At 35.0% G+C, this 26,735-nt stretch overlaps 1 protein-coding gene across 1 annotated transcript; it reads right to left on the minus strand.

Moving 5' to 3' along the window:
* Nucleotides 1-2,756: 2,756 nt before the first annotated feature.
* On the minus strand, nucleotides 2,757-12,297 carry RAD51AP2 (RAD51 associated protein 2). Its single transcript, XM_043917750.1, has 3 exons — nucleotides 9,042-12,297; nucleotides 8,710-8,793; nucleotides 2,757-3,165 (listed from the first exon to the last, which is right to left on the minus strand). The coding sequence occupies exons 1-3, from the start codon at nucleotides 12,295-12,297 to the stop codon at nucleotides 3,047-3,049; spliced, it is 3,459 nt and encodes a 1,152-aa protein (XP_043773685.1). The 3' UTR covers nucleotides 2,757-3,046.
* Nucleotides 12,298-26,735: the final 14,438 nt, after the last annotated feature.

The following is a 26,735-nucleotide window of genomic DNA, read 5'->3' on the forward strand; positions in this document are numbered from 1 at the left end:
AAACAAGAATTCACAAAACTAGGCATAAGGAGGAAGGTGGTGTCTGCTTTTGTGTGCATACGTGTATTTGGGAAGGAAGTACTGAGGGAAGGACAACTTGAATAATGACGCTAGTATGAGCAAATTTCAATTTGAGGAGGTGCAATCTTCCTCAAAATTTTAATAAGAAAACCTCTATAGATCAAAGTATTAATAGTAATGGTGTGAAGTGAAGAAGTGTTAGTCACTCAGTCGTGTCTGACTCTTTGCAACCCCATGGACAGTAACCCTCCAGGCTCTCTGTCAATGGAATTCTCTAGTCAAGAATACTGAAATGGGTAGCCATTCCCTTTTCCAAGGGATCTTCCTGACGCAGGGATTGAACCAGGTCTCCTGCATAGTAGGTGGATCCTTTACTGTCTGAGCCATCAGGGAAGCCCAGTAATGGTGTAGCAGCATAGAAATGGTATGTGCTAGGAGTTTACACTTACTATGCAGTTCAGAGTGTGAAAGAACCCGTAGTGGTTTTAAGTTTATGCACCATTTATTAGAGAAAAATGAAAGCATATATAAAAGCTTCCTGAAATTAAAAATAAGACTGGGAGCATAAGAATTTGTCCTAGAGAAATTGATAAGAGAAGGGAATTCAATATTCACACACAACAACAAAGAATAGGGAAAAGGACCAAGGTTTGTGAAGGCAAACTTTGATTGTGATGAGATCTGCCATGTATAAAATGAAAGAAAAATCCAACATGGAGCTTAGACTAATAATAAAAAGAAGGAGAAGGAAGATGAGGCCCCATGTAGAAAAAAAGTAAAAGGAATATCTTCAACAGACTCAAAGGAATAGGCATACTCCCAAAGATAATCTAACTCAAAATACAGGGAAAAAAGAAAAAGTCAAAACATTCTAGTTACTAGCTATTGAGTATTTACTGTGTATCAGTACTTTATTTTTCATTACTGAGCAGTTTCTACTAATATCAGAGCTATTATGAATATATCACATGCATTAGCTCATTTAACATCATAATGATCCCATGAGATATTTTTATCCCCTTTTTAGACTTTCCCAAGGTCATAAAGCCATTAAGAATTCAAAAGACGAGGAGGAGCCAAGATGGCGGAGGAGTAGGACGGGGAGACCACTTTCTCTCCTACAAATTCATCAAAAGAATAACTGAACGCAGAGCAAACTTCACAAAACAACTTCTGATCGCTAGCTGAGGTCATCAGGCGTCCAGAAAAGCAGCCCATTGTCTTCGAAAGGAGGTAGGACAAAATATAAAAGATAAAAAGTGAGACAAAAGAGCTAAGGACGGAGATCCGTCCCGGGAAGGGAGTCTTAGGCGGCATTGCTTGGGGTAGGGTCCGGGCCTGAGTGCCCTGAGGACAATCGGAGGGAGCTTCTGTGAGAATTCAAAAGACATAGATATCGTGACCTGGTGTAGAAATTTAATCACTTGTACACGCAAATATTTTATGAGTACTTACAAGGGGCAGGTACTCTTCTAGGCACTTAGGATATATAAGCTGGGGGAGGGAAAAGAAACCTGCCTTCAAGGGGCTTGCATTCTAGCAAGATATAAATTACATAGTGTGTGAGAAGGTGGTGAGTTCTGTGGGGAAAAATAAGAAATTAGAGCAGGATGTTGAAGTTACGAAGTACACGGTGGGGGATGAAAATTAATGAATAGAGCTAAATTTGAAATGGTATTTAGTGTGTCTGAGAACCTTGACTTGTAGCAGGATAATTTAATCCGGTCACATTTATTTGTGAACTGATACATTAGTCTTCCTTTTTCTGATTTTATCCTTTCTTGACACTTCCTTTTTTCCTTACTTTTTGCTAAACAGCCCACTTTATTGCTATTTCTCTGTCAAGTGTTTTGAAAAATATTGCTCTACTAATGGTGACCTTTAAATTATATCTTTAAATTATGTATATCATATATTTTCTCTGTGTATAAAAAGTAAGCTCATTAAGGCAGGTCTTATATATGTCTTCTCATACATTCTATTACTGAGCCTAATACAATAGCTGATTCATATCAATGTATGACAAAACCCACTGGAAAAAAAAAAAAAGATAGTAAAGGTCCTTTATTATTTTTCTTTGTCACTCCTTCACTGAGGATGTAACCCTTCAAAATATGTTAGTTTTATAAATTAATTAATTGATAACTACATGATCATAATTCTGCTCTAGCCAAAGATAGACGCTGGAGGGGAAAACAAAAACTAGAAAGTGAATTCAGAGAAAGGTGGAAAAAATTGCTACAGGGAGAGGAGAGTGCTTTTATTTCAATCCTGACAAAAGTGAAAAGTGAAAGTCACTCAGTCATGAACGACTCTTTGCAACCCCATGGACAAATGCCCAAGTGGGTAACTGTTCCCTTCCTCCAGGGGATCTTCCCAACACAGGGATCGAACCCAGGTCTCCCACATTGCAGGTGGATTCTTTCCAGCTGAGCCATCAGGAAGCCCAAGAATACTGGATTGGGTAGCCTGTCCCTTCTCCAGGGGATCTTCCTGATCCAGAAGTCAAACTGCATTGCAGGCGGATTCTTTATCAACTGCGCTACCAGGGAAGCCCCTCAATCCTAAGCGGTCTTGAAAAATTTACCCATCCTCTTTGTACCTCTGTTTTTCTCACTTTAAAAATAGGGAGAGTGGATTAGAATAGGTAGTTTGTAACATTTTTAGGAGTCATAGATTCTTTTCAGAAACCAATAAATACTATCAATGCTCTCCACAAACACTTTATATACATGTATCATGGAAATAAGTTGACATATTTTATAAGACTATGAAAAGTCTTCATGTGTATATTTATTAATATGCTATGAAAACATTAATGAAATGTTTTATAAAATTTAAAGGTAGATACACACATTAGATACACACATACACAAAACCCTCTCCAAACTTTATAATAAAGTAAGCACAAAACTCCTAAGCTGGAAGAAAGCATTTATCCAAAGAAAGAAACAAAAGATTTATAGATGTGAAATGTTTTGAAATATTAAAGTCCAAAATCTTCTTTTAAGTTCTCGAAACATATTCATTTCAGATAGGGATGAAGTTGTTTAACCTTCGCCTTTCTTGACAATCCAATCCTGACTGGTCGACTGCATGTCTTAAGAGGTAGTACTCTTGAAATTCCATATGAAAAACTGCTACCTAAAAATGTAAGACAATAAAAGTACATAAGGGAGTAAAAATCACTCATAGTTTCTATGCTTAAAAATGATTACTAACTTCTAAAATCACGATACTAACAACATTTACTAAGTCACTGAGCTAAGTGCTTTGAGTGCATTAGTTTACTTACTCTTATCTCCATTTTTTAAATGTGGAAAACTCAGCACACAAAAGTTAAGTAACTTGCCCAACATAACATAACATAGCAACTAAATAAAATCAGCATTCCAGTCATGCAATCTGGCTTAACATTAACAAAACTATACAGAGTTTAAACTTAACATGAGGTAGTGGCTGTAAAGACTATGTTATTTTTCTATTAGAAGTTATTAGACTATATCATTAATATGTATATGTGGCTTCTAATAGAGATTATTATATATACTATATATATAATATAATATATATATAATATAATATATAATATTATATATACTATATATATAATATATATGTATTATATATTATATATATACAGCATATATATACTGTATATTATTATATACAGCACAAATGTATTTCATCATCATGTATCAATGGAGAGCTCTAATTTTGAAGTTTTATTTAACATGACACTAACATTTGTAAAAAGTTCAAAACATTTGGCTATCTGATGCAAAGAACTCATTGGAAAAAACCCTGATGCTAGGAAAGATTGAAGGTGGGAAGAAAAGGGGACAACAGAGGATGAGATGGTTGGATGGCATCACTGACTTGATGGACATGAGTTTGAGCAAGCTCCATGAGTTGGTAATGGACAGGGAAGCCTGGCGTGCTGCAGTCCATGGGGTCGCAAAGAGTTGGACACAACTGAGCGACTGAACTGAACTGAACTGAATACACCTTACTAATCAGTTAACCAAACAGGTAGAATCAACTACTCTTGATAACGAGTACCTCTTATTATCAAAATAGCTCTTTGAATATTTTTTAAATAAACAGTAGGGTAAATATCTGAAGCTAAAAAGGTATCAAACTTTCATCAATTAGTATGACCTTAATATAATAGCACATTATGCCAAAAACAGTGTAATTAACCTAATGCTAAATATGGAAAAAGGTAAATAGCATAATTTATACCAAGTTGAATCAAATATAAATTGTGTATGTATATATGCAAATAATAATGAAATAAAATATAAAATTTAGCTATATGTAAATAGGGAGAAAACAATATAAAATAGCTATAAATCAGTTTCATATACTTTATTAAACATTAAAATTATAAAGTTAATTGTAAAAATAAGAGAAAATGTATTCCTATATTTTTTCATTTCTTAAGAAAGAGATGATCTAATTAAAATAAAATTGTTGGCTCATGTCTACTACACACAATTTGGTTATAAATTAGATAACTTGGCAATTTATGCTAAGTGTACTTCTTTATTATGAAATTATTGTTTCAGAACAAAGTCATGATTAGTCTATTTGATTACCTTTCCAAAGTATGTCTTTCCTCTTTAATATTCTAATACAATAGATATTTCTGGTAATTTTGCATCTTCTGGGAAATCGCTGAACAAATTTGTAACAACAGCAGGTCTCTGGCAAAGGACCTAATCTTAAACAGTCACTAATGAGTGGCTATAAGGATATACTTCTTTGCCTCCTTTGATTTCCTCCCTTTTCATGAAGAAAATTATGTAAAAAGTAAATCCCTTTTTCTGTTACTAGGTACTAGATTAATTTATTGCTTTGTGTTATTTAACAATTCTATACATCCAAGCATAATACCAGCAACTGCTCATTTAGACATCAATGTTAAAGAAAAAATTCATGAAGTTTATTAGTTAGTGGTCTTTTAAAAACAATACCAACTCAGTTGCTTTTTTAAATCCTTACAACTCAAATTTCCAGTTCAACTCAAACACTAGCAGCACCTCCATTTGCTAGAAGCTTGATAGGAATGCAGAAACCAATACAATGTTGTAAAGTAAAATAAATTAATTAATTAATTTTTTTTAAAAGGAAAAAAAATAAAACAAAACAAAATTTAAAAAAAAAAGGAATGCAGTATCTTAGAGTCTACCACACAACAAAATCAGAATCATTTAACAAAACACCCAGGTGATGTACATGTCAAATGAAATCGAAACACACAACGTGAGAGCTGAGATTTAGAAAAGGCAGAGGAACCAGAGATCAAATTGCCAACATCTGCTGGATCATCCAAAAAGCAAGAGAATTCCAAGAGAAAAACATCTACTTCTGTTTTATTGATTATGCCAAAGCCTTTGACTGTGTGAATCACAACAAACTGCAGAAAATTCTTCCAGAGATGGGAATACCAGACCACCTGACCTGCCTCTTAAGAAATCTGTATGCAGGTCAGGAAGCAACAGTTAGAACTGGACATGGAACAACAGGCTGGTTCCAAATCGGGAAAGGAGTACACATCAAGGATGTAAATTGTCACGTTGCTTATTTAACTTATATGCAGAGGACATCATGAAAAATGCTGGACTGGATGAAGCACAAGCTGGAATCAAGATTGCTGGGAGAAACATCAATAACCTCAGATATACAGATGACACCACCCTTATGGCAGAAAGCTAAGAACTAAAGAACCTCTTGATTAAAATGAAAAAGGAGAGTGAAAAAGTTGGCTTAAAACTCAACATTCAGAAAACTAAGATCATGGCATCTGGTCCCATCAATTCATGGAAAATAGATGGGGAAACAGTGAAAACTGTGAGACTTTATTTTGGGGGGCTCTAAAATCACTGCAGATGGTGACTGCAGCCATGAAATTAAAAGACATTTGCTCCTTGGAAGAAAAGTTATGACCAACCTAGACAGCATATTAAAAAGCAGAGGCATTACTTTCCCAACGAAGTTCCGTCTAATCAAAACTACGGTTTTTCCAGTAGTCATGTGTGGAGTATGGATGTGACAGTTGGACTATAAAGAAAGCTGAGCACCGAAGAATTAATGCTTTTGAACTGTGGTGTTGGAGAAGACTCCTGAGAGTCTCTTGGACTGCAAAGAGATCCAACCAGTCCATCCTAAAGGAAATCAGTCCTGAATATTCATTGGAAGGACTGATGCTGAAGCTGAAACTCCAATAATTTGGCCACCTGATGCGAAGAACTGACTCAACTGGAAAAGACCCTAATGCTGGGAAAGATTGAAGAGGGGAGGAGAAGGAGATGACAGGATGAGATGGTTGGATGGCATCACCGACTCAATGGACATGAGTTTGAGTAAACTCTGGAAGTTGGTGATGGACAGGGAAGCCTGGCGTGCTGCAGTCCATGGGGTTGCAAAGAGTCAGACACGACTAAGTGACTGAACTGAACTGAACTGAACTGAACTGAGAGGTGTGAGTTTCAGTTTTGTTTGGGGATATACCGAGGAGCATACCCTCCAGATACAGCCTCTCAGATAGCTCTAAAGAACTGCTCTGGACAGGTTAAAGAGGAGGTGCGCATACATGTGATTTTGGAGAAGAGGTATATGCAACCAGACTCACATCTTGGTAGAAGTTTAGTGCCAGTGAGGAGTAACAGATGTTTTAGTCAATTATTTCAGTGCTTTTCTAAGTATGGGGAGATGTAAGAAATTAGGTTCATACAATTTTCTCTTGAAAATATCTATCTGAAGACCTGTTCTGCCAGTTTTTCCGGAGCACAGAATGCCTCATTCTTAATCTCTGCCCTGAACTCCTTTCAGACTATGCTAGAGGTCAGCAAGAGCAGTGCCTAATGACTCACTCCTTGTAGAATCAGGTGACTCATGACATTCTTTGGTTGACATATACATTAAAAATTGAGAAGTATTGATACTAAATGATATATAAAGCTCCTGGCATACTGGCTAGCTGGCATTTGACACACTCAAAGTATTTGCCTCCTCCATACCAGAGAGAGAGGAGAGAGACTGAAAGGGAGATAGGATGCACTAGAAATGTTGGTAGCAGAAACTTTAATTGGAGGCATCATGATGACAAGTGGGTGGGTATCAAAAACATTTCTGCACAATCAGAAGTCTTTCAATACCTTTAAAAAACACCCTGCATAAGTAGGGATCTGGTCTGCCTAGATAGAATTAGTCCATTTTTAGTCCATAATTTGTCCATTTTCCCCAGTACTTCCCAACTTTTCCCTCACACTATGGATTTTAACAAATCCCAGGTATATCATTCCATTTTTAAGCACTTTGAAAGAGGCTTCACAATGATCCTAACATAGTATTAAGTAATTTTGGCTGACCTCTAACATTATTTTTCATATTTCTTGACAAGGAGGTACCTTTCGTTGTGAAGCCACAATAGAGTATTATGGGTTCAGATATTTCCAACAAATGTAACATTTCTTTTCCGATTTAGGCAATACTTTAATCTGTCTTAAATATCCATTTCATTAACACAATTATCATCAAGATGACAATATGAGTTTGTGTTCTCTAATAATCTTCCTCTATCAGAGAATACGTTCCTAAACCCAATTTCTTCCTTTCCTCCTGTTCTAGAAGAAACTACCCCTATCCTTTTCAGGCTAATTCTACTACCCCACTTTCATTCTCATAGAGTATTGTTCCTTAAATTGTTTCCTTTTTTCAGGGGAGTAAATCCACAGGCTTTTGATCTTCCAAGGGCTTGGATTAATTTTTAAGAGTATTTCATTGAAAGCTAAGAAAAAAGAAATTATGCAGTTTTGAAGTGACTGAATAAAAAGTGTCAGGGACAGCAATTTTTCCTAATGAGAAGCCAGAAGAAATGCTTTGAGAAGTGATGCAAGACTGAAGATATTTTGATAAATATATTTCACCTACATCATCATTCTTTCTAGATCTAGTCTTGTATAAAACCAGCAATTTCAGATCAAATGAAAATGTAGTCATTTAGAAAATAATTCCCTAATTTCAATCCAACCCCTACCTCACTCTCATTGGTACTACAAGTTAGAACAGATGGTAGACTTAGTGTACTTTATTCTGATATTACAGACCTCTTAGGCAAAGAATAAGGTTAGCTGTTTAACTTTTCTTTAGTTTGATTCTTTTATAATCAAACATTTAAATGCCATAGTACTAAATGATGTTAATATATCTAAATGATGCTAATTTCTTTCAAAATTACATATAAAATGTTCATATAAACAGCCCTATAATATTTAAAGGATACAAAACAATGATAATAAATTTATAATTGGGAGTAACACCAATGTAAATCTAACTTAGACAAATGCCTTTTTCGCTTTTGCTAATTAATGTTACATACATTAGATGTACATATTAGATATATATAATACCCATCTTATCATATAGCTACTGCAAGACATCACTGAAGATATTTAAACAGTTTTATAGAGTATATTTTCTAGTTACATTCTAAATGATTTTTTTCATTTGTAGCCAGTTTTTAACTGTAGGAATTTGTATCAATAAATTATTACTGTTTACAAAAGTATTAAATCTTTGTATTTATTTTTTAACAACCTAAGCATATTTTCCTTATGCTAAAAATACAAGAATGCAGTAATCATCTTAGAAAGTATTAAAGAAAATAACCAAAACTCCTACCTGCCTTCAGTAGATAATTAAATTTTTCTCCCTTAAATTCATCAGAGAAAAAAGTTGGTCTTTCAGGTGAAGGATTTTCACAACCTGAAAATAAAGATCAATGTGTTATAACAAAAAGTGACTTTTTATATGAAGTGTCAATACTATAAACAAATTACTTTTTTAGAAATATTCCCTCCCATTGGTTCCTTATATATAATAGAAAAATAATAACATCAATAAACATTGTCTTACACCTTATTTTCTTTTTTGCCAAAATTATATATTTGACCTACAAAGGAAAAAATGCCATATTTTATCTCAGAAAGTACATTTTAAAATCAATTTCATACCTTCCTTAGAAGTAGAATAAAGTGATTCTTCCTCTGGTGTTCTTAGACAGCAATCATTAGGAACTTCCTGTTCACCATTTTTGGGAACTGTTTTCCATTTAAATAAACTTTGGTGTTTTTTATGCATATTAGGACTTGCTATCATATCACCAAGCAAAGAAGATGAACATAATTTGTTTTCTGTACCCATTTTCAAACCTTTTTTTATCCCTATTTTTACCTCCTCAACAGCATTGCTTCCTACAAAGTAATTTTCTTGCCTATTGTTGGTTTCCACAGTGCTTAGAATTTCATTTTCTTTACTAATTTCATGAAACATACGAAGTTCTTCAAGCACTAAATTAAATTTACTCTTCATTTCAAAATTGTTTGCTATTGTCAGAACGTCTGTTGATAAACACTTGGCAGTTAAGTCCTGAAAACATTCATTGTTCCCTACACTCAAATGAGTTTCAAACTGATGATTAAAACATTCTGAAGAGTCATTCTTTGGATGAAAATGCTTTGAATTAGCTAACTCACTTTCTTGAAAAATACTCTCATATTCATTTCTGTCAACTACATTACTTTGATTAATGTATTTAGTCTCTTCCATATCTAATTTAGTTATTAATGAAACTGGTTGCACAATAAACGTGTCATCCGTTGAATAAAAACTATTTTTCTCTTCTTTTTCTGTCTTAATGTCTTCATAACCTTGGCAAAAGTTTGTTAAATTTTGTGCTGTGATTTTTTCTTCCTCCTTCAAAGTTAAGTCATATTTTTTACATTCAATTTCATTTATCAAGTTCCCAAAATCTAGCACCTGAGTTACAGTCATGGGATTGGTTTGTTCACTATGCTTTTTGTCATGGCTTGCCTGTAAAGCCTGTTGCCTAGTATTGAAGAAATCTTTAAATATGTAGTTAAAATTAAAACTACTGATCTTATTATGCTTTTGCTTTCCTTCAGCATATAAATCTTGGTTCTGCACATTTACTTCATAAGTTTTTTTGTTAATATATTTCCAGTTCTGTGTAAATTGAGAACAAGACCTAACATGTGTTTTATTAGTTTTAGAGCTACAGTGAACCCAATTTTCCACACTCATGATTTGTTCAGGACAATTCTGATTCTTGTAACTAATTTCTTTTGTCAGAAAAATTTCATCAGTGTCATCAAAGTCCATTAAAAGAGGAATTTTTTCATATGTTTCAAAAATTGGAAAGTATATGTTTTTACTTGTCATACTGAAGGAATTGGTAAGTTTTTTCTTAGACTCTTCAAAAATTTGTTCACTTTTAAATATTCTTTTCTTTAACATAGATTTCATATTATTTTCTAATAGTCTTGAAAAAGTTAAAGTCCTGACTGGATCTACAGTATGATTTTCCACTGTGATATTTTTTGGATAATTCAAATACATCATCCATTTGAAAATGCATCCTTCTTCTAATTTAGAATCATTTTCAACAATTGTAAAAGAGACAAAGTCATTGCGCAAAGAAGTTATGCTGGTTTTCAATATAATATTTAAAAGGTCCAAAACATTGTTTTGTAAACATATGCTTGAAATATCATTATTTGTATTGACATTCATAGTCTCAGTTATTAGATTTTGAACATCAATTTGCTTTTTACACTTCAAAATCCCACACCAGATTAAGATATTATCTTTTTGATTTCCTGAAATACTTTCATGGAAATAAAAAATTTCTGTAATTAAATTTTCAAAACTACTGCCTAAATGAAAATCTTTTTGTGTGGTATAATATCTGAAGTGTAGCATATTATCATTTTCTCCTTTATATTTTAAGCAAAAAATTTGCTTTAAAACTTTTTGACTACCCAGTGTTTCTGTCATGAGAGGCTTTGCTTTTTCATCATGTGTTTTCATGACTTTCATATTGTGACAATTTCCTTTACTTAGATCTATTTCTAAAAATTGTTGCAAATTCAGTATTTCTCCAGCTTTTTTCATATTTTCATATTTCACCTTGTAACTATCCACAGTCCAACTATTTTCCCTATTTTTTCTCAAAATATATATAATGTTACAGTCCCAGTTTTGCAGTTTTTCCAATCTGGTAAATATGTAGCTGTACAGGCCTGTTTCTGTCTCCTTGCAATTTGCATTTTCTAGTTTTATAGTGAAATTCTTTGCAGAGTCTATTGCATCAGACTTGATACTACTGTGATTATAGTAGTGTAAACTGATCAAGTCTTTTTTTCTCACACAAACACTTTGGTTGCTGAGTGACTGGTGGTTACTTTCATAACACTCAGAAAAAATATTTTCTGCATCCACAATTTTTTTATCATTCTGTAACTTTTGCTTCTTAACATCAGGTCTATTTTGGGACCAGTGAATGTTTGTGAAATCCCTAACATATGCCTCATTTTTGTCATTTTTCTTCCCTATTTCCTTTAAATAGACAGAGGACATTTTGCTATTTAAATCAGTTGGAAACTCAGGGATACTTGTTGTACTCTTATCTCTAAAATAGCTAGGTTTGGCAATTTCCATGCTGGGCTGGTTTTGAGATTTTGATATTTTTAGTGTAGATGCTGGAATGCTATTTTCTTTTTTCTTTGATGGCATAACACTACCAGCTTTACATCTGTTCTTAATATCATGAAATGTTGATTTAGTATCCTTGTAAAAGGTAGTATCTAAAAATGGATTTTCTGTCAGTTTTATGTCATTATTGTCTTCCTGACTATTGTCTCTCTCTTGGACTAAATATTGTTTTCCATTCTCGTTTTTAATTACACATACATCGTGTACAGAGGCGTGGGACAGCTGACCAGCCTCTGTTTCAAATATATCACTGCAATGCACATCGAAAATCTCTCTGTCATACAGCCCTGGTTCACAAGACGTTCTAGAAGCCTTCACACCAGAAGCAAAATTTTGTGAGGGTAGAGACGGCAAACAACTATTCATCTCAATTTTGCTATTTTGGTATTCCGGATTATGTATCTGTTTCTCACTGACAGATTTCTTCGCACACGAGCCTGTGGCGTTACCAAAAATCTCCTTAGTTGAAATCATGGGCGCTTTGACGGGTCTGAGCGGCAACTCCCAGACTTTTTCCACCTCAGGCAAGCAAGGCACCAAAGGCAGCCTCCACTCCACCTCATAAACACCACCCGGCTCCTCAAGACGGGGTTTCTTACTACGGGGTGGTAGGGAATCAGGGTCGTCAGCAGGTGGTAAAGGGGAGACAGGCTCCCCGAGTTCGGAAACCCGAGGGTCGCGCTGCGTGAGAGACATGACAGCGAACTGAGGGAATCTGTCACAGGTTCCAGGCAGACTCGGGTCTCAGCCGGTACCAGGCGGCTCTGAACCAACACACCCCCTCCAGCCCCGCCTCGGTCACGCCTCAGCCACGCCCCCAGGGCCCGCCCCAGGGCCACGCCCCCACCCACCCCCCTGCAGCGAGCCCCACCCACGTAGTCTCTACCTCAAAAAACACCAAGCGGCTGTGACCGTTATTTTGTCTATTTTTAGCGCCCCTTGCTATTGTTACAATTGTAGCTGATCTAAACTTTTTCTTCCCTCTGGTTAGAATTAAAGAAAAAAGTCAAAATCTTTTTTTTAATTTGTGAACGGAGACAGCTGTACTTTTTAAATTCTAAAATTCTGTTTTTTTCTCAGAAGAACGTCTCCACAGTTTCTCTGGACCCATCTTGTCCATTGAAACTGTGTAGCTTTGTAAACACCAGACCAAATCTCCCTGTGTGTGGTAAAACTTCCTAAAGTGCTCTTAATGATGCCAGTGGCGTTTAAAATCATATTCCCACTTCAGTCTTGAAGTGTTTTGAGAGAAGGCAGCACTGGTACTTAATAGTCTGAATATTTCAGGAAAAAAGTCGTGTGGAAATTATTATCCAGATAACTATCAATCTATACTTTAAGATTGTAGAAAATTTTCAATGCACTGTGGAGTTTTCTTTCCCAATGTTGTGAATACAATTACTTAAAAATTATATGTTTCAACTATTCTATTTATTGTAAGTGTAATCAGACAGTTCTGACTCACATAATAAATTTTGTAAATGTTATTTTTCTTTTTCTTCTGGTTTGAAAACAATATATTTATTCTCTTCAATCAATTCTGATTTTTGTGAATGTCATAATTCTAAAGAAAGCTATTTTCAAAATGTTTACTATTATTCTTATATACATGTTCATTAAGAAATATGTAATTACTGTTCAGTAATCAAAAGGTTCTATCCCCTTGATGATAGTATCAAAGTTGATAAGCTGTACATTCACAGATACATACATATATATAAAATCTCAGAAACTGTAAGTGTATAAATGGCAAACTATGACTGGCATACTGCTTTAGTTAATAAACTTCATCAGCCTCTTGTCTCATAAATATTCTTAGATATATTATGATTCCAATTCTAGATGTTACTTTAGCTTGTGAATTCCTCCAGAAAAATGTTTACTTAAATTTATAGAAAGCCTTACAGTATAAGCACTTCATCAACACTATAAATATAAATGTGGCAATGGTTCAGGTTATATATCAGCAAGTTCTCAAAGTGCTGTTCCTATATATCTTTAGTTGCATTGTTTTTTTTTTTTTAATCTCAGATTTTCCATAATTCTACACTTCATTCAAATGCAGTCTGTGGTATGCTTTGACCAACCCATAGACTGACTTGCATAGCCAGTTCAGTTCAATCGCTCAGTCGTGTCCAACTCTTTGCGACCCCATGAACCACAGCACACCAGGCCTCCCTGTCCATCATCAACTCCTGGAGTTCACCCAAACCTATGTCCATTGAGTCGGTGATGCCATTTAACCATCTCATCCTCTGTCGTCCCCTTCTCCTCCTGCCTTCAATCTTTCCCAGCATCAGGGTCTTTTCAAATGAGTCAGCTCTTTGCATCAGGTGGCCAAAGTATTGGAGTTTCAATTTCAACATCAGTCCTTCCAATGAACACCCAGGACTGATCTCTTTTAGGATGGACTGGTTGGATCTCCTTGCAGTCCAAGGGACTCTCAAGAGTCTTCTCCAAGGCCATAGTTCAAAAGCATTAATTCTTCGGCTCTCAGCTTTCTTTATAGTCCAACTCTCAGTGGATGTAATTGGTATAGTGACATAATATTAGAAATAAGCTTTCTATCAGTATAGTAACTGTTACAGCTTTGTGATTCTAGATAGATCTGTAACTTGGTGTTTTTTCCTTCAACTTGCTAGTTTTCCCAATAACACACTGTTTTTCAAATCTCCATCACACCATTATTTTAAAATTGCATTAAGGACTAGAATTCAAATAAAACTCAGTTTTCCATTTAATTCAACAATTGTTTGAGAACTATGTCTAAGATGCTGTTAAGTGTATAGGAATGCATGGGTTTTTTTTTTTTTTTCTGTTTTGAAGAAATTTATAGCAATAAGGTCAGAAAAAGAAATCTTTTCTCGAACTTACTTGTTTCAACATTAATGACCACTGTCGTTTTAATCAATGTCTATTGAAACTACTATATGCATTTTCCTTGAGTTTTAAAATGCTGTCTTGAAAATAGACTAGTTACAAGTGATAAGTGCAAAAAAAAAATTGTATCTTCAACTCATTTTAATCAAAATACACATGAGACTTCTAATCTTACCTACTCTTGAAAGCCCATTTTAAATGTCCCTTTTTTCTGTATCGCTTTACCTGCCCTTCCTTTGAAAAATCCTACCTCCTTTAATAACAATAAACTGAGCTTTAAGGCCAGCACCAGTCATTCCTTTCAGCTTTGTGTCCTATTACAGTGCAGCTCTGAAGGAAAGAATGAAATAAATACCATACTGAAAATATGACACTAGTTCCTATTAAAGTCAAAAGTTCACCCAGTACCTCAGGATGCCTGAAGTCCAATGTCCTTAGCTCAGTGAAGCGGATCTTCACAACTAGATCATACCTTAACTTTTATGGCTTCATCTGTTTTTATAATTTGCCCTGTGCTGCCTACACCAGACTGTTATTTTCTTGTCTTTTCATGTATGTTTTCAATGCCCTTCTCTTTCTCCATCGGACAAATTCCTTTTCAGTGTAAAAGGGTGCTACCCAAAAGTTACCTCCACTAAGGAAGCATCTTTATTGCATCCTTGCCCTATCCAAATCCTAGGAAATATTACTTGGATCCTCATTTCTGTTCCTACAGAAGTTTATTGTCAACCATACTATAACACTTATAACTTTGTCTTAAGTTGTTTACATCCCCTCTACTAGACTTGTCAATCAGGGCAAAGATCTTTTCATTTTTACACCCCCAGTGCCACAGTTAACTTCAATTAATGAAATAAAATGTAGGAATATTGCTGTTACTATACGTTTACCATTGGGCTTCCCTGGTGGGCTCAGTGGTAAAGAATCCACCTGCCATTGCAGGAGATGCAGGTTCAATCCTTGGATCAGGAAGATTCCCTGCAGCAGGAAATGGCAACCCACTCCAGAATTCTTGCCTGGGAAATCCTATGGACAGAGGAGCCTGGTGGGGTCGCACATGAGTTGGACATGATTAAATAATTAAATAACAACAACAACACTTTTACTAATCCAGATTCATTTAGTGGTGTCTTATGTGTATTTTAAGCTTCTGGTTTTGGTTTTGATTTTATGTGTTAAAATGGAGAGTTGATTGAGCTCATATCAACATAAAGCCAAAATCTGACTTTAAATATTGCTGGTTTTAATGTCGTTTAAGTTTCATGGTAAGACCAGATATTTGACAGGGCAGTTTTTCTCTTTTATATCTTTTAGTAAAGCATGTAAATGATGAATAAGTACACTCAACCTAAAACTTTCAGACCAACAAGTTAATCAAATATATTTTAAACACTTAATAAGAATAACTAACAAAAATATTTAAAACAAATACAGGGGTTAAAGAAGAAAATACCACCATTTACTAAAAATGTTTAAAATAAATATGGCTATAAATAACACAAAAAGCATCCTTTATAAAGTCACTAAGAAGCTCTAATTGGGAAAATATTTAAGAAAACTGTGATGCTCTGTATATCCACATATGCAATTAACCTTTCAACTGAGTGACAACAATAACTTATAAGTCTTAAATGAGACAATGTATATGCAAATACTTTGTTTTAAACTATCTCCTTATTATCCATTTTCATTAATAACATCATATCTACCCAGTCTCCTGAACTAGAAACTCTTACCATTATCCTTAATTTTTTCTCTCTCTTACAGTCTTTTCCCATCACCCAATCCCTATGTAGACATTCATCAAATCTTATTAATTCCATATTGAATATGACCCAGGAATGACTCCTCTACTCTTTATCCCTAATGCTTCTGCTTTATTTTAGACCCTCATCACCTCCTGCTGAAAATAGTAAAAAGAATGGTCTTTTTACTAGTCTCCTCTTCGACTTCCACCCACCACTATCATGAGATTTTTCTTCCTAAAATATTAATCATTTTGTTGCTTGTTTCCTAACCAAGGACTTCTCTTGACTCATTGATGCCCATAGAATAAAATACAGACTCTTTAATTTGATATGCAAAGTTCTTTGTAGTTCTCCAAACTGTTTTTTCAGCTGCTTCTTATCTTATTACACAACACAACTTGATTTCCTGCATCACTAAGCTTTTCACCATTCTTCAAAAATATAAAGCCCTTTCACAACTTCAAGTCTTGGGCATATACTGGTTCATTTGTGTAAGTACAATGTCAGGCTTTACTTAAAAGTCTTCTGAATTTCTTCCAGTTTACAGCTATGTTGTATGTTTAGATACCCACAGTTTCATCTGCTCCTCATTATTTAGTTCTGCGTATGATTTCATTAATGTACTATTATATTTTTGCATGGTTAGCTATTCAAAGATAATTTTTTTTCCTAATCCCTGACTGTTGGAAAACCAGGGTAAATGTTCTACTATTTCCAACATTCCTTTGATGGTTTAATAAATTTCAGCACCAATTAAAAGATTCTTTGCTGCTGAGATAAAAGCAAGAGTCTGCATTATTTTGAAATTCATACAATTGTAAATAACACCTTTTTTAAAAAACAATTGTGAATTCTTTTCAATTAACCTTTCACAAGAATCTTTTCAAGATTTTGAGATGGCAAAATGTCCATAATTATTTTTACCATACAAACTTATAATTACCTAGATTGCCTTCTCCTTTTGTACAATTTTTCTGCTGAGATTAGTCATTTTGTTATGGTTGGTTGCATCATAAATATTTAGCTGGGCATTGAAAATTCATAAAACTATAATTTACTTCAAAATTTGAAGGAATTACTTACATTTACATTAAATACAAAATACAGTATACATTAAAAACTACACTGAACGTAATTTTTTTATCCTGAAAGCAATATAGAATAACACTAAGGTGAGTAGGCTCTGGAGTTAAATTGTCTGTGTTTAAATCTTTGGTCTACTTCTTCTTAGTTTTGTAATCTGAGCCAATAACTTAACCTTTCTGAGACAGATCCCTGTAAATGGGAATTGTAAAGTAGTAATAGAACTTACTTCTTAGGCTATTGTGATTTAAATGAAGTACATCACATAAAGCATTTAGAAGAGAGTTGGACATGTAAATAGATATTTATTAAACATTTCTTAAGTTATGATAGTTATTACTAACATCGAACTAGCAAAGTGTTAGACTAGTTCTTACAGTTTGATGAATGTCAGCATCTCTATCCAACCCTCCATTTCAGTAATATTCTGTGGGTAGCTTAGAGTAGGCCTTGATGGAAGTATTTCTATTTAAATTGGCAAAATCAGAAACACTACAAATTAGGGAGTGTTTTTTTTAAGTTCTAGACAAGCCAGGTGTCAAACAGTTACCAGCATAGTATTGAATCAAACTCTATTTTACAATACTTCAGATACATTACTCTGTAAATCAATTCTCAGTACAGAATTGTAGCTGTGGTAAGCCAGGGAGTTTTTGTGTCTCGTCTGGCTAAAGTAGTGCATGCATGCGTGCATGTGTGTGCAATTGCTAGGTCATGTCCAACTCAGAGAGGCAATTCGACAGACTATATATTGGTACCAGGACATATTGTGAAAACTTTGTTACAACAAAACAAAACTATGTTAGTTTGTTTTCATCTCATTTGATAATTTTTATGGGTGAAGAATCCTAAATTTGCCACACACAAAAAAGTATAACTCTCTCAATATTTTAAGTTTGCCTATGGTTATATAATTTCAGAATGGCCATAGGTTCAGTTCAGAGGAAAGGAATGGATAAAAGAATGCTTCTTCTATCACTATTTAGGGCAGAACATAGTCACTGTTTACTATCAATCAATAATACTGGCAACTAAATAACATAATTTTCAAAGTACTTTAAGTGAATGTTCTCATCTGATTTGATTTAAATATCCTTCAATTTGCTGAATGAAATACCTGTTATCTGCAAGAAACTATGCCTCATACTGAAGTAAATACTATGACATATAAAATGTAATCTTTGTCTCTAACAAATACATTCCAGCCAGAAATATGCATATAAAAGGATAAAGGTGATATAAAACTAACACTACATTGCCCATTACATAGCCCAGTTAATCAAGCCATTCACAACTTTGTCCTAGACTGTTTTCTAGCCTGATCTCCAACTAATACATTCCCTTCTCCCACGCCTCTCACACTCTGCCTCACCAAGTTGCTTTCGATTCCCCAAACACTCATGTTTTCTTGTTACTCAGTTCTCAAGACATTTATTGAGTATTATGTTCCAGGCTTCCCTGATGGCTCAGTTGGTAGAGTCCGCCTGCAATGTGGGAGACCCAGGTTCAATCCGTGGGTGAAAGATCCCCTGGAGAAGGAAATGGCAACCCACTCCAGTATTCTTGCCTGGAGAATTCCATGGACAGAAGAGTCTGGTGGGCTGCAATCCATGGGGTCACAAAGAGTCAGACACAACTGAATGACTAACACTTCCACTTTCATGTGCCAGGAACTGTGTTAGGTATTAGATATTCAAAATCAAGACGGTCTTTTTTCAAGGGGTTTACAATATAATAGGAGAAACAGGCATATAAAGTATGCAGACATATAATAGTATAAGTGCTACAATAGAGGAATACCCAAGCACTGAAGAGGCAAGACAAAATCTAGTCTGGAAGTTTAGGGAAGATACCTAGCAAGAAATGATGCCCAAAAGCTCATTCTTAAAGGATACATTAATTCATTCCATGCTTAGGAGCCTATAATTTTCTGTAAAATACCTTTGTTTCTCTTCTCCATACTAACCAGTTTTTATCTATATCCCCATTATTTCAGACATCTATTGTAACACTTATAAAATTACATAATGTTATATACTATCTCCTCTACTAAATTATTAGCTCCTTGACACTTAAAACAGTTACTTTGTTTACCTTTGTATTTCTAGTGTATAGCATGGGTCTTACCACATAATAGATAATAATAATTTTTAATTGTTGGGTTGACTATATACCAATTGAGTAATATTAGCACTATTAAGAAATTGATCGTTGTTATTGTTTAGTCACTAAGGCATGTCTAACTCTTTGCAAACCCATGGAGGGCAGCATGCTAGGCTTCCCTGTCCTTCTCTGTCTCCTGGAGTGTGCTCAAACTCATGTCCATTGAGTCAGTGATGCCATCCAATCATCTCATTCTCTGTGGAATTCAGTGAAGAATGAAGTAAGTTTTAGATAGGAAGGTGAGAAATCTTTACAGAGGAGAGAAATTGAACTGGGTCTTGAAAAAACAGGATCTAGACAGCCTCAGGAGAGTCGTTTCAACTAGAAAACAAAAAGGATCTAAGATAAAAAAAAAAAAAAAAAAATAGAACTCTGCTTTCACAGAAATAAAGGAAGTGTAGAAATAGCTCTAACATTGGACTGAGAGAAATAAGGATTAACTAATTAGGAAAGGAGTCTGCCTATAGAAAGGACATAAAATAACTACAGTCTGAAAGAAATAAAGTGATATTTTTTAAAACCAAATCTACATAGAGACTATAATATAGTAACATATCTATTGTGAATGTATCAATAATATATGCCCCAGAATTCCTAATTATAATGAATGAGTTGAGCACACTCTTCATAACTGAACCCCGCACATTCTATACATTAGTGGATCTTATCAGAGAAGAGTTAATGATAGAAAAATGTGACCCAGGCTATGACTCTCTTGAGGAGGTTTTTGAGGGAGTCTTGAAAAAAGACAGCCAAGAATCATAGAAAGTAGAAAGGAAATGTAACTTTAGGACAGGCAGAGAGGCAATTAGTTGCCCATTGTAGTGTGTTGTCACACAATTCTATTAAACAGCAACTCTTTCCTTAATTTTTAAAAGTTTCTCATAGATAGCTATGCCCTATGAGAAACAAAGTAGCACAAGAATACATATTCAGTTTCATAAAGTTATCTGACACATATTCATTATATACATAATATTTGTTATATATAGTACTTAATCATGAATAGATTAGGGTTAGAAGTGTCACGTGTTTTGCAGTTTTCCTGAGGCCAGACATGCTAATCACTCACTTGAAAAGTGAAAGTGAAAGTCGCACCGTCGTGTCCTGCTCAGTCCACGGAATTCTCCTGTCCAGGATACTGGAGTGGGAAGCTGCTCCCTTCTCCAGGGAATCTGTCCAACCCAGGGATCAAACCCGGGTCTCCCACATTGCAGGTGGATTCTTTACTGACTGAACTACCAGGGAAGCCCCCATATGTAACTGTAGTAATCACTCACTTACTACAGTTATATATCAACTTCCAAAAGCTAAACCCATGCTATCTGGAGACCACTCAGAGGGACTCTAGAGGTGACTCTTAAAAGTTATCTAGTTCAGATCTTGAACAATAACCTGGAAAAACATATATATATAACAATGCCATCTTTCAGAAAATAGAGAAACAGGACAGAGGCTGGGCTTGGTATATATTGGGTAGCTAAGCAAAGACAGAACCACAACCATCATGGTTGGTATGAAGATCCTTTTTCTCATATGAGAAAAACTAATAGGTGAGAAGGAGAAGCAGAAGCACTGTGACCATACATTTCCAAGCTCTCCTAATTAGAATATAAAGGAAAAACATGTATGTTCTCCATTATAAAAATAATATAAAGAATCAAAGGATTAAAAATAGAATTTTAGTTTAATATGATCTATGACTATCCATGTTTTGTAGTAATTTAATCTTCAATAATACTACATAAAAAGGCATAGAGGTTTTCTTTGTTTTTTGCTTATAATATCTCTGCTGGACGAAAACACCAAAAAAAAAAAAAAACCCTCATTTCAATTCAAACAATATTTAGTACACGATATGTACTCAATGGGCTTCCCAGGTGACACTAGTGGTAAAGAACCCACCTGTCAATGCAGGAGACATAAGAGACACAGGTTCAATCCCTGGGTCAGGAAGATACCCCTGGAGGAGGGCATGGCAACCCACTCCAGTATTCTTGCCTGGAGAACCCCATGGACAGAGGAGCCTGGTGGGCTACAGTCCATAGAGTCTCACAGAGTCAGACATGACTGAAGCGACTTAGCAGACATGAATGCCTGTGCTCAACGCTGTATTAGATGCCATCCTCTTCTGAAAAGTACAGACTTATATATGTGTCTCACTGTTGAATAGCCTTCTGCTTGCACAGTAGTGTAATAGCTGCATCATCTTTTCCACTTTTACTCTCCAAACTCCTCTCTGATAAAATAATTTTTTCAAAAAGGCAATATTTTAACTTATGCAGGCCACTGAAGAAAAAAACCTTTTCTATTGGATTTTATTTATCAACTAATTATCTCAAACTATAATTATCCATCTTTGAAGTATTGATACAAGGTCAAACTTTGTCAGGAACCACAAAATATTTAAATAGAGTTAAGAGATCAGAAGTGGGAATTCTTACACCGTAAAGCAATAGTAGAACCCAACAGGAAGAAGGAAGACTCCTCTTCTTTCCTGGCAACAAATTGGCCAATGAAAAGCGATGGGCTCTTCTTACTGTAGTCCTCCCAACTTTCCCCCTCTGTAAAAAAAGTTCTCCTTCCCTTGCTTGTGCAAGCACTTGCATGTGGCTTGCCACGGCTGCAGACCTCGACTGTAATTCTCTGCAGAACTTGAATAAACCCATCTTTGCTGGAGAAATAACTGGCAGTCTATTTGTCTTAGATCAAAAAGTGTTACCTACATATAGACAATCACCCACAAAACATTGAGATGCATGATGTTTCCCTTAGAAACTCTAAAAGGAAAAACCATTTAAACTTTTACAAAGGCCTTGAAAAGCCATGATTAGGTCCAAGGAACACTTAGTGGGGAAAAATAATCTAGCACAACCTTCATTTGTCAGTAGCAAGGAGAAGAGAAAGGAAGGGGGAGGGGAGGAAGAGATGTCAACATAAAGAAGAATATAAAAATTTTCTTGGCTTACAAATGATTACACTGGTTGCCAAAAGATGGTTTGGTTCTAGTGTCTAATGCCAATTGCAAACACTGTTGCCCAGTCAAATAAATCTAGAAACTCCCATTTGTCAAATATAGAGTCCTCTTTTTTTCATAAATTCAATCACATGGCATCATGGAAATTAATTCAAGCATTAAATCACTTCTTGTTTAAACTCCTCTATAATATATCTCACTACGCATGGTACAAACCTATATAGAATAATAAATATAATCACCTGATGGGAGATGTTTTCTCTTTAAAATCAGTATAAAAACAACTGCTTTTCATTGTTTAGAGTTCTATAAACAGGAAATTATGTATCATACTTACAATACCAATTATGAAACAGAATCATTAATAAGTTGTAAAAATAATCTTTCCAATTATCAGAATTCTAAACTGAATTTTAAATCTTCTAAGTAGTAAAATCTACAGTAAAACAACACACTGAAAATGAATACTAAAGAGACAGGAAATTAATCCACCAAATAATTACTAAGCTCTACTATGAAGCAAGAACTTGGCAGTTTGAGTGAATTAAAGTAGAAATATAAGACACAGATTCTGTACTAAGGAGCTTTAAAATACAGTTGGATATTAAAATCTAAAAGGAAAACTATGTGTCTTGGTGATATTTCATTGATTGTTCCAAGCATCTTATGTCCAATAGAAACTGAAAAGAAAGAACTATCAGTTTGGAATAGACAATCAGGGAAGTCATCACAATACTTGAATAAGACCTTGAAGAATAAGTAGGAAATGTTACTGCTATTCAAAGCATGCCCTGTACTCTGATTCTTTGGTAGAAACTTGCCAATCCATCCTAAAATTCCTCACTTGGGGCACAAATTGGTGAGTCGGGAAATATTTGTTTGAGAAGATCTTGCCCTGCTCAGGCTCATTTAAAAGATGCTATGGTGGGCCCTTGGTATCTACTGGTTCCATGTGTACGGCTTCAACCAACCAAGGATTGAGAATATTGGAGCAGAAATTCCAGAGAATTCCAAAAAGCTGAACAGGCAACTACTTACATAGCACTTAGGTTTACAACTATTTACCAAGATCCCCTGGAGGTGGGAATGGCAACCCACTCCAGTACTCTTCCTGAAGAACTCCATGAACAGAGGAGCCTGGAGAGCTATAGTCCATGAGGTCACAAAGAGTCAGACATGACTGAGCGACTAACCCTTTTAATTTCACACAGCATTTACATTGTATTTACAAGTATTTGCACAGTATTTACATTACATTCAGTAATAAAAGTAATCTAGAGACAATTTAAAGTATACGGGAAGATATGCATAAGTTATATATAAGCTATTTTATATAAGAGACTTGAGCATCCATAAATTTCAATAGCAATGGGGTCCTAGAACTAGTCCCCTGTAGACACCAAGACAACTGTTGTTGTTCATTCACTAAGTCATGTCTGACTTTTTGTGACCTGATGGAAAACTGTATTCTATTCTAATTCCAGATCTAGGATCTGATCAGAAATTACTACCACAACCTGTTACTTGCCCCAGCTCTGATTCACCTCACAGCAGAGCATCACCATAACTACCAAAGAGGACAATTTTCTTCTCTCTGAAGGAAAAATGCTTGGTCATAAATTTGAAGAGATTCATCTTTGTCATATTTCCACTCATTCACACTGTTTTTTAATAAAATGCATCACCAAGGAAGAATGTGATCCTTTCTATGGGAGAAGGAGGAAAGAAATATCCAGAGAAATAAGAAGAAAGCATACTCACCTAATAGCAACAAGGACATTTTGTCTTAACTGCCTTAATGTTCCTGAATAAGGCTTTCTTAATTTGTTTCAAGGTGACCCTTCAAGTTATATTAACATCTGCTGGAGAGATACAGGACTGCTCAGATGGACACTGGTAGCTTCCCAAAGACATAAATAGAGCTGGGTTACTGTATTCTTTCCTCCTGGCCCAAGTAACAAATTGTTTGCACAGCTTTTAGGACAGAAAGAGTACAAGCATAAATAGTATCATTAATGGTTCATTCTCTAAGATTAATAGATTTATTAACTTCTAGGGAGAAAGAGCTTCAATCTATTTAGAAGTATTTGGGAAGGTCTATTGTAAAAATGCACGCTGAATTTATTAAAATCGAAGAGTAAATTTTAGCTTTTTCAAACCTGACCCTCATCCATTGAATTCAAATTACTTTCAAAATGGCCATGATCTCAAGCCTCAATCACTTATTTTTCAAGTAGTACAATGATGTATGAACATTTTAATGTTTCCAGGTAGCAGGATTTTAATAGAATGTGGTCTTTATAGATTTAATCTCTAGACTGTATCTATTTATGAATGACCCTGAAGGTTATAACGACAGTAATATGTCATTTGCTAAAACTCAAATATAAATCTTATACAACTAGGAAGCTGGTAGTTGTAACTGATAACTAAATTGGTATTAAATCTGATCAAATGACCACCTAATGTCTGCATCTAAATATAGCTGTGTTGTTCTTATTTAATTCATTATTTCACTTAATATTCTATAAATAAGCAATATAGCTTACTTGACCAACAAAGCAATTTTATCCTAGAGTGATATTCATATAATAGGGAATCAGGAAGGCTTTAGAACATATCCTTCAGGAAAGTCAAAGGTCTATAATATATTAAATAAGCAATATAATTAGTCTGCTATTTAGTCTTATTTTTTATTCAATCCAAAATCAACATGCTTGAGCTTCCAAAACTATATTATAATCTATACTACCGGAACCAAAAAGGTCAATGAATTTTGCTCTAAAAATAGTCTTTTTAAAAAGATATTATACTGGTAAAGTGTTATTTATGTAAGTCTAAGCTCAAAATGTTTAACACTACAGTATTATTAATACTTAATTTTATTAGAACATCTAAACTAGCCCAAGAAATCTTAAACCCACTTGTATTACATCTAGTAGGGGTGCTGTGATCACTGTCCCAATCCAATTTTCACAAGCAACAGCATGCAAGTTCTCTAAGGAAATTATTTTATTTTATTTTATTTTTTTTTTAATTTTTTTATTAGTTGGAGGCTAATTACTTCACAACATTTCAGTGGGTTTTGTCATACATTGACATGAATCAGCCATAGACCCACACTTATTCCCCATCCCGATCCCCCCTCCCATCTCCCTCTCCACCCGATTCCTCTGGGTCTTCCCAGTGCACCAGGCCGGAGCACTTGTCTCATGCATCCCACCTGGGCTGGTGATCTGTTTCACCATAGATAGTATACATGCTGTTCTTTTGAAACATCCCACCCTCACCTTCTCCCACAAAGTTCAAAAGTCTGTTCTGTATTTCTGTGTCTCTTTTTCTGTTTTGCATATAGGGTTATCATTACCATCTTTCTAAATTCCATATATATGTGTTAGTATGCTGTAATGTTCTTTATCTTTCTGGCTTACTTCACTCTGTATAAGGGGCTCCAGTTTCATCCATCTCATTAGGACTGGTTCAAATGAATTCTTTTTGACGGCTGAGTAAAATTCCATGGTGTATATGTACCACAGCTTCCTTATCCATTCATCTGCTGATGGGCATCTAGGTTGCTTCCATGTCCTGGCTATTATAAACAGTGCTGCGATGAACATTGGGGTGCATGTGTCTCTTTCGGATCTGGTTTCCTCAGTGTGTATGCCCAGAAGTGGTATTGCTGGGTCATATGGCAGTTCTATTTCCAGTTTTTTAAGGAATCTCCACACTGTTTTCCATAGTGGCTGTACTAGTTTGCATTCCCACCAACAGTGTAAGAGGGTTCCCTTTTCTCCACACCCTCTCCAGCATTTATTGCTTGTAGACTTTTGGATAGCAGCCATCCTGACTGGCGTGTAATGGTACCTCATTGTGGTTTTGATTTGCATTTCTCTGATAATGAGTGATGTTGAGCACCTTTTCATGTGTTTGTTAGCCATCTGTATGTCTTCTTTGGAGAAATGTCTGTTTAGTTCTTTGGCCCACTTTTTGATTGGGTCATTTATTTTTCTGGAATTGAGCTGCAGGAGTTGCTTGTATATTTTTGAGATTAATCCTTTGTCTGTTTCTTCATTTGCTACTATTTTCTCCCAATCTGACGGCTGTCTTTTCACCTTACTTATAGTTTCTTTTGTAGTGCAAAAGCTTTTGAGTTTCATTAGATCCCATTTGTTTAGTTTTGCTTTTATTTCCAATATTCTGGGAGGTGGGTCATAGAGGATCTTGCTGTGATTTATGTCGGAGAGTGTTTTGCCTATGTTCTCCTCTAGGAGTTTTATAGTTTC

This window comes from Cervus elaphus, chromosome 11 (genome assembly GCF_910594005.1).
Source record: "Cervus elaphus chromosome 11, mCerEla1.1, whole genome shotgun sequence".
In the NCBI taxonomy this organism is placed as follows: domain Eukaryota; kingdom Metazoa; phylum Chordata; class Mammalia; order Artiodactyla; family Cervidae; genus Cervus; species Cervus elaphus.

Excerpts from the sequence above, each read along its gene's own strand:
- RAD51AP2 (XM_043917750.1), bottom strand. The coding sequence starts at position 12,297 with ATGTCTCTCACGCAGCGCGACCCTCGGGTTTCCGAACTCGGGGAGCCT. Across the intron at positions 8,794-9,041 it reads TTATTCTACTTCTAAGGAAG|GTTGTGAAAATCCTTCACCT; the intron begins GTATGAAATTGA and ends CTTTATTTTCAG. Across the intron at positions 3,166-8,709 it reads TAATTATCTACTGAAGGCAG|GTAGCAGTTTTTCATATGGA; the intron begins GTAGGAGTTTTG and ends TTACATTTTTAG.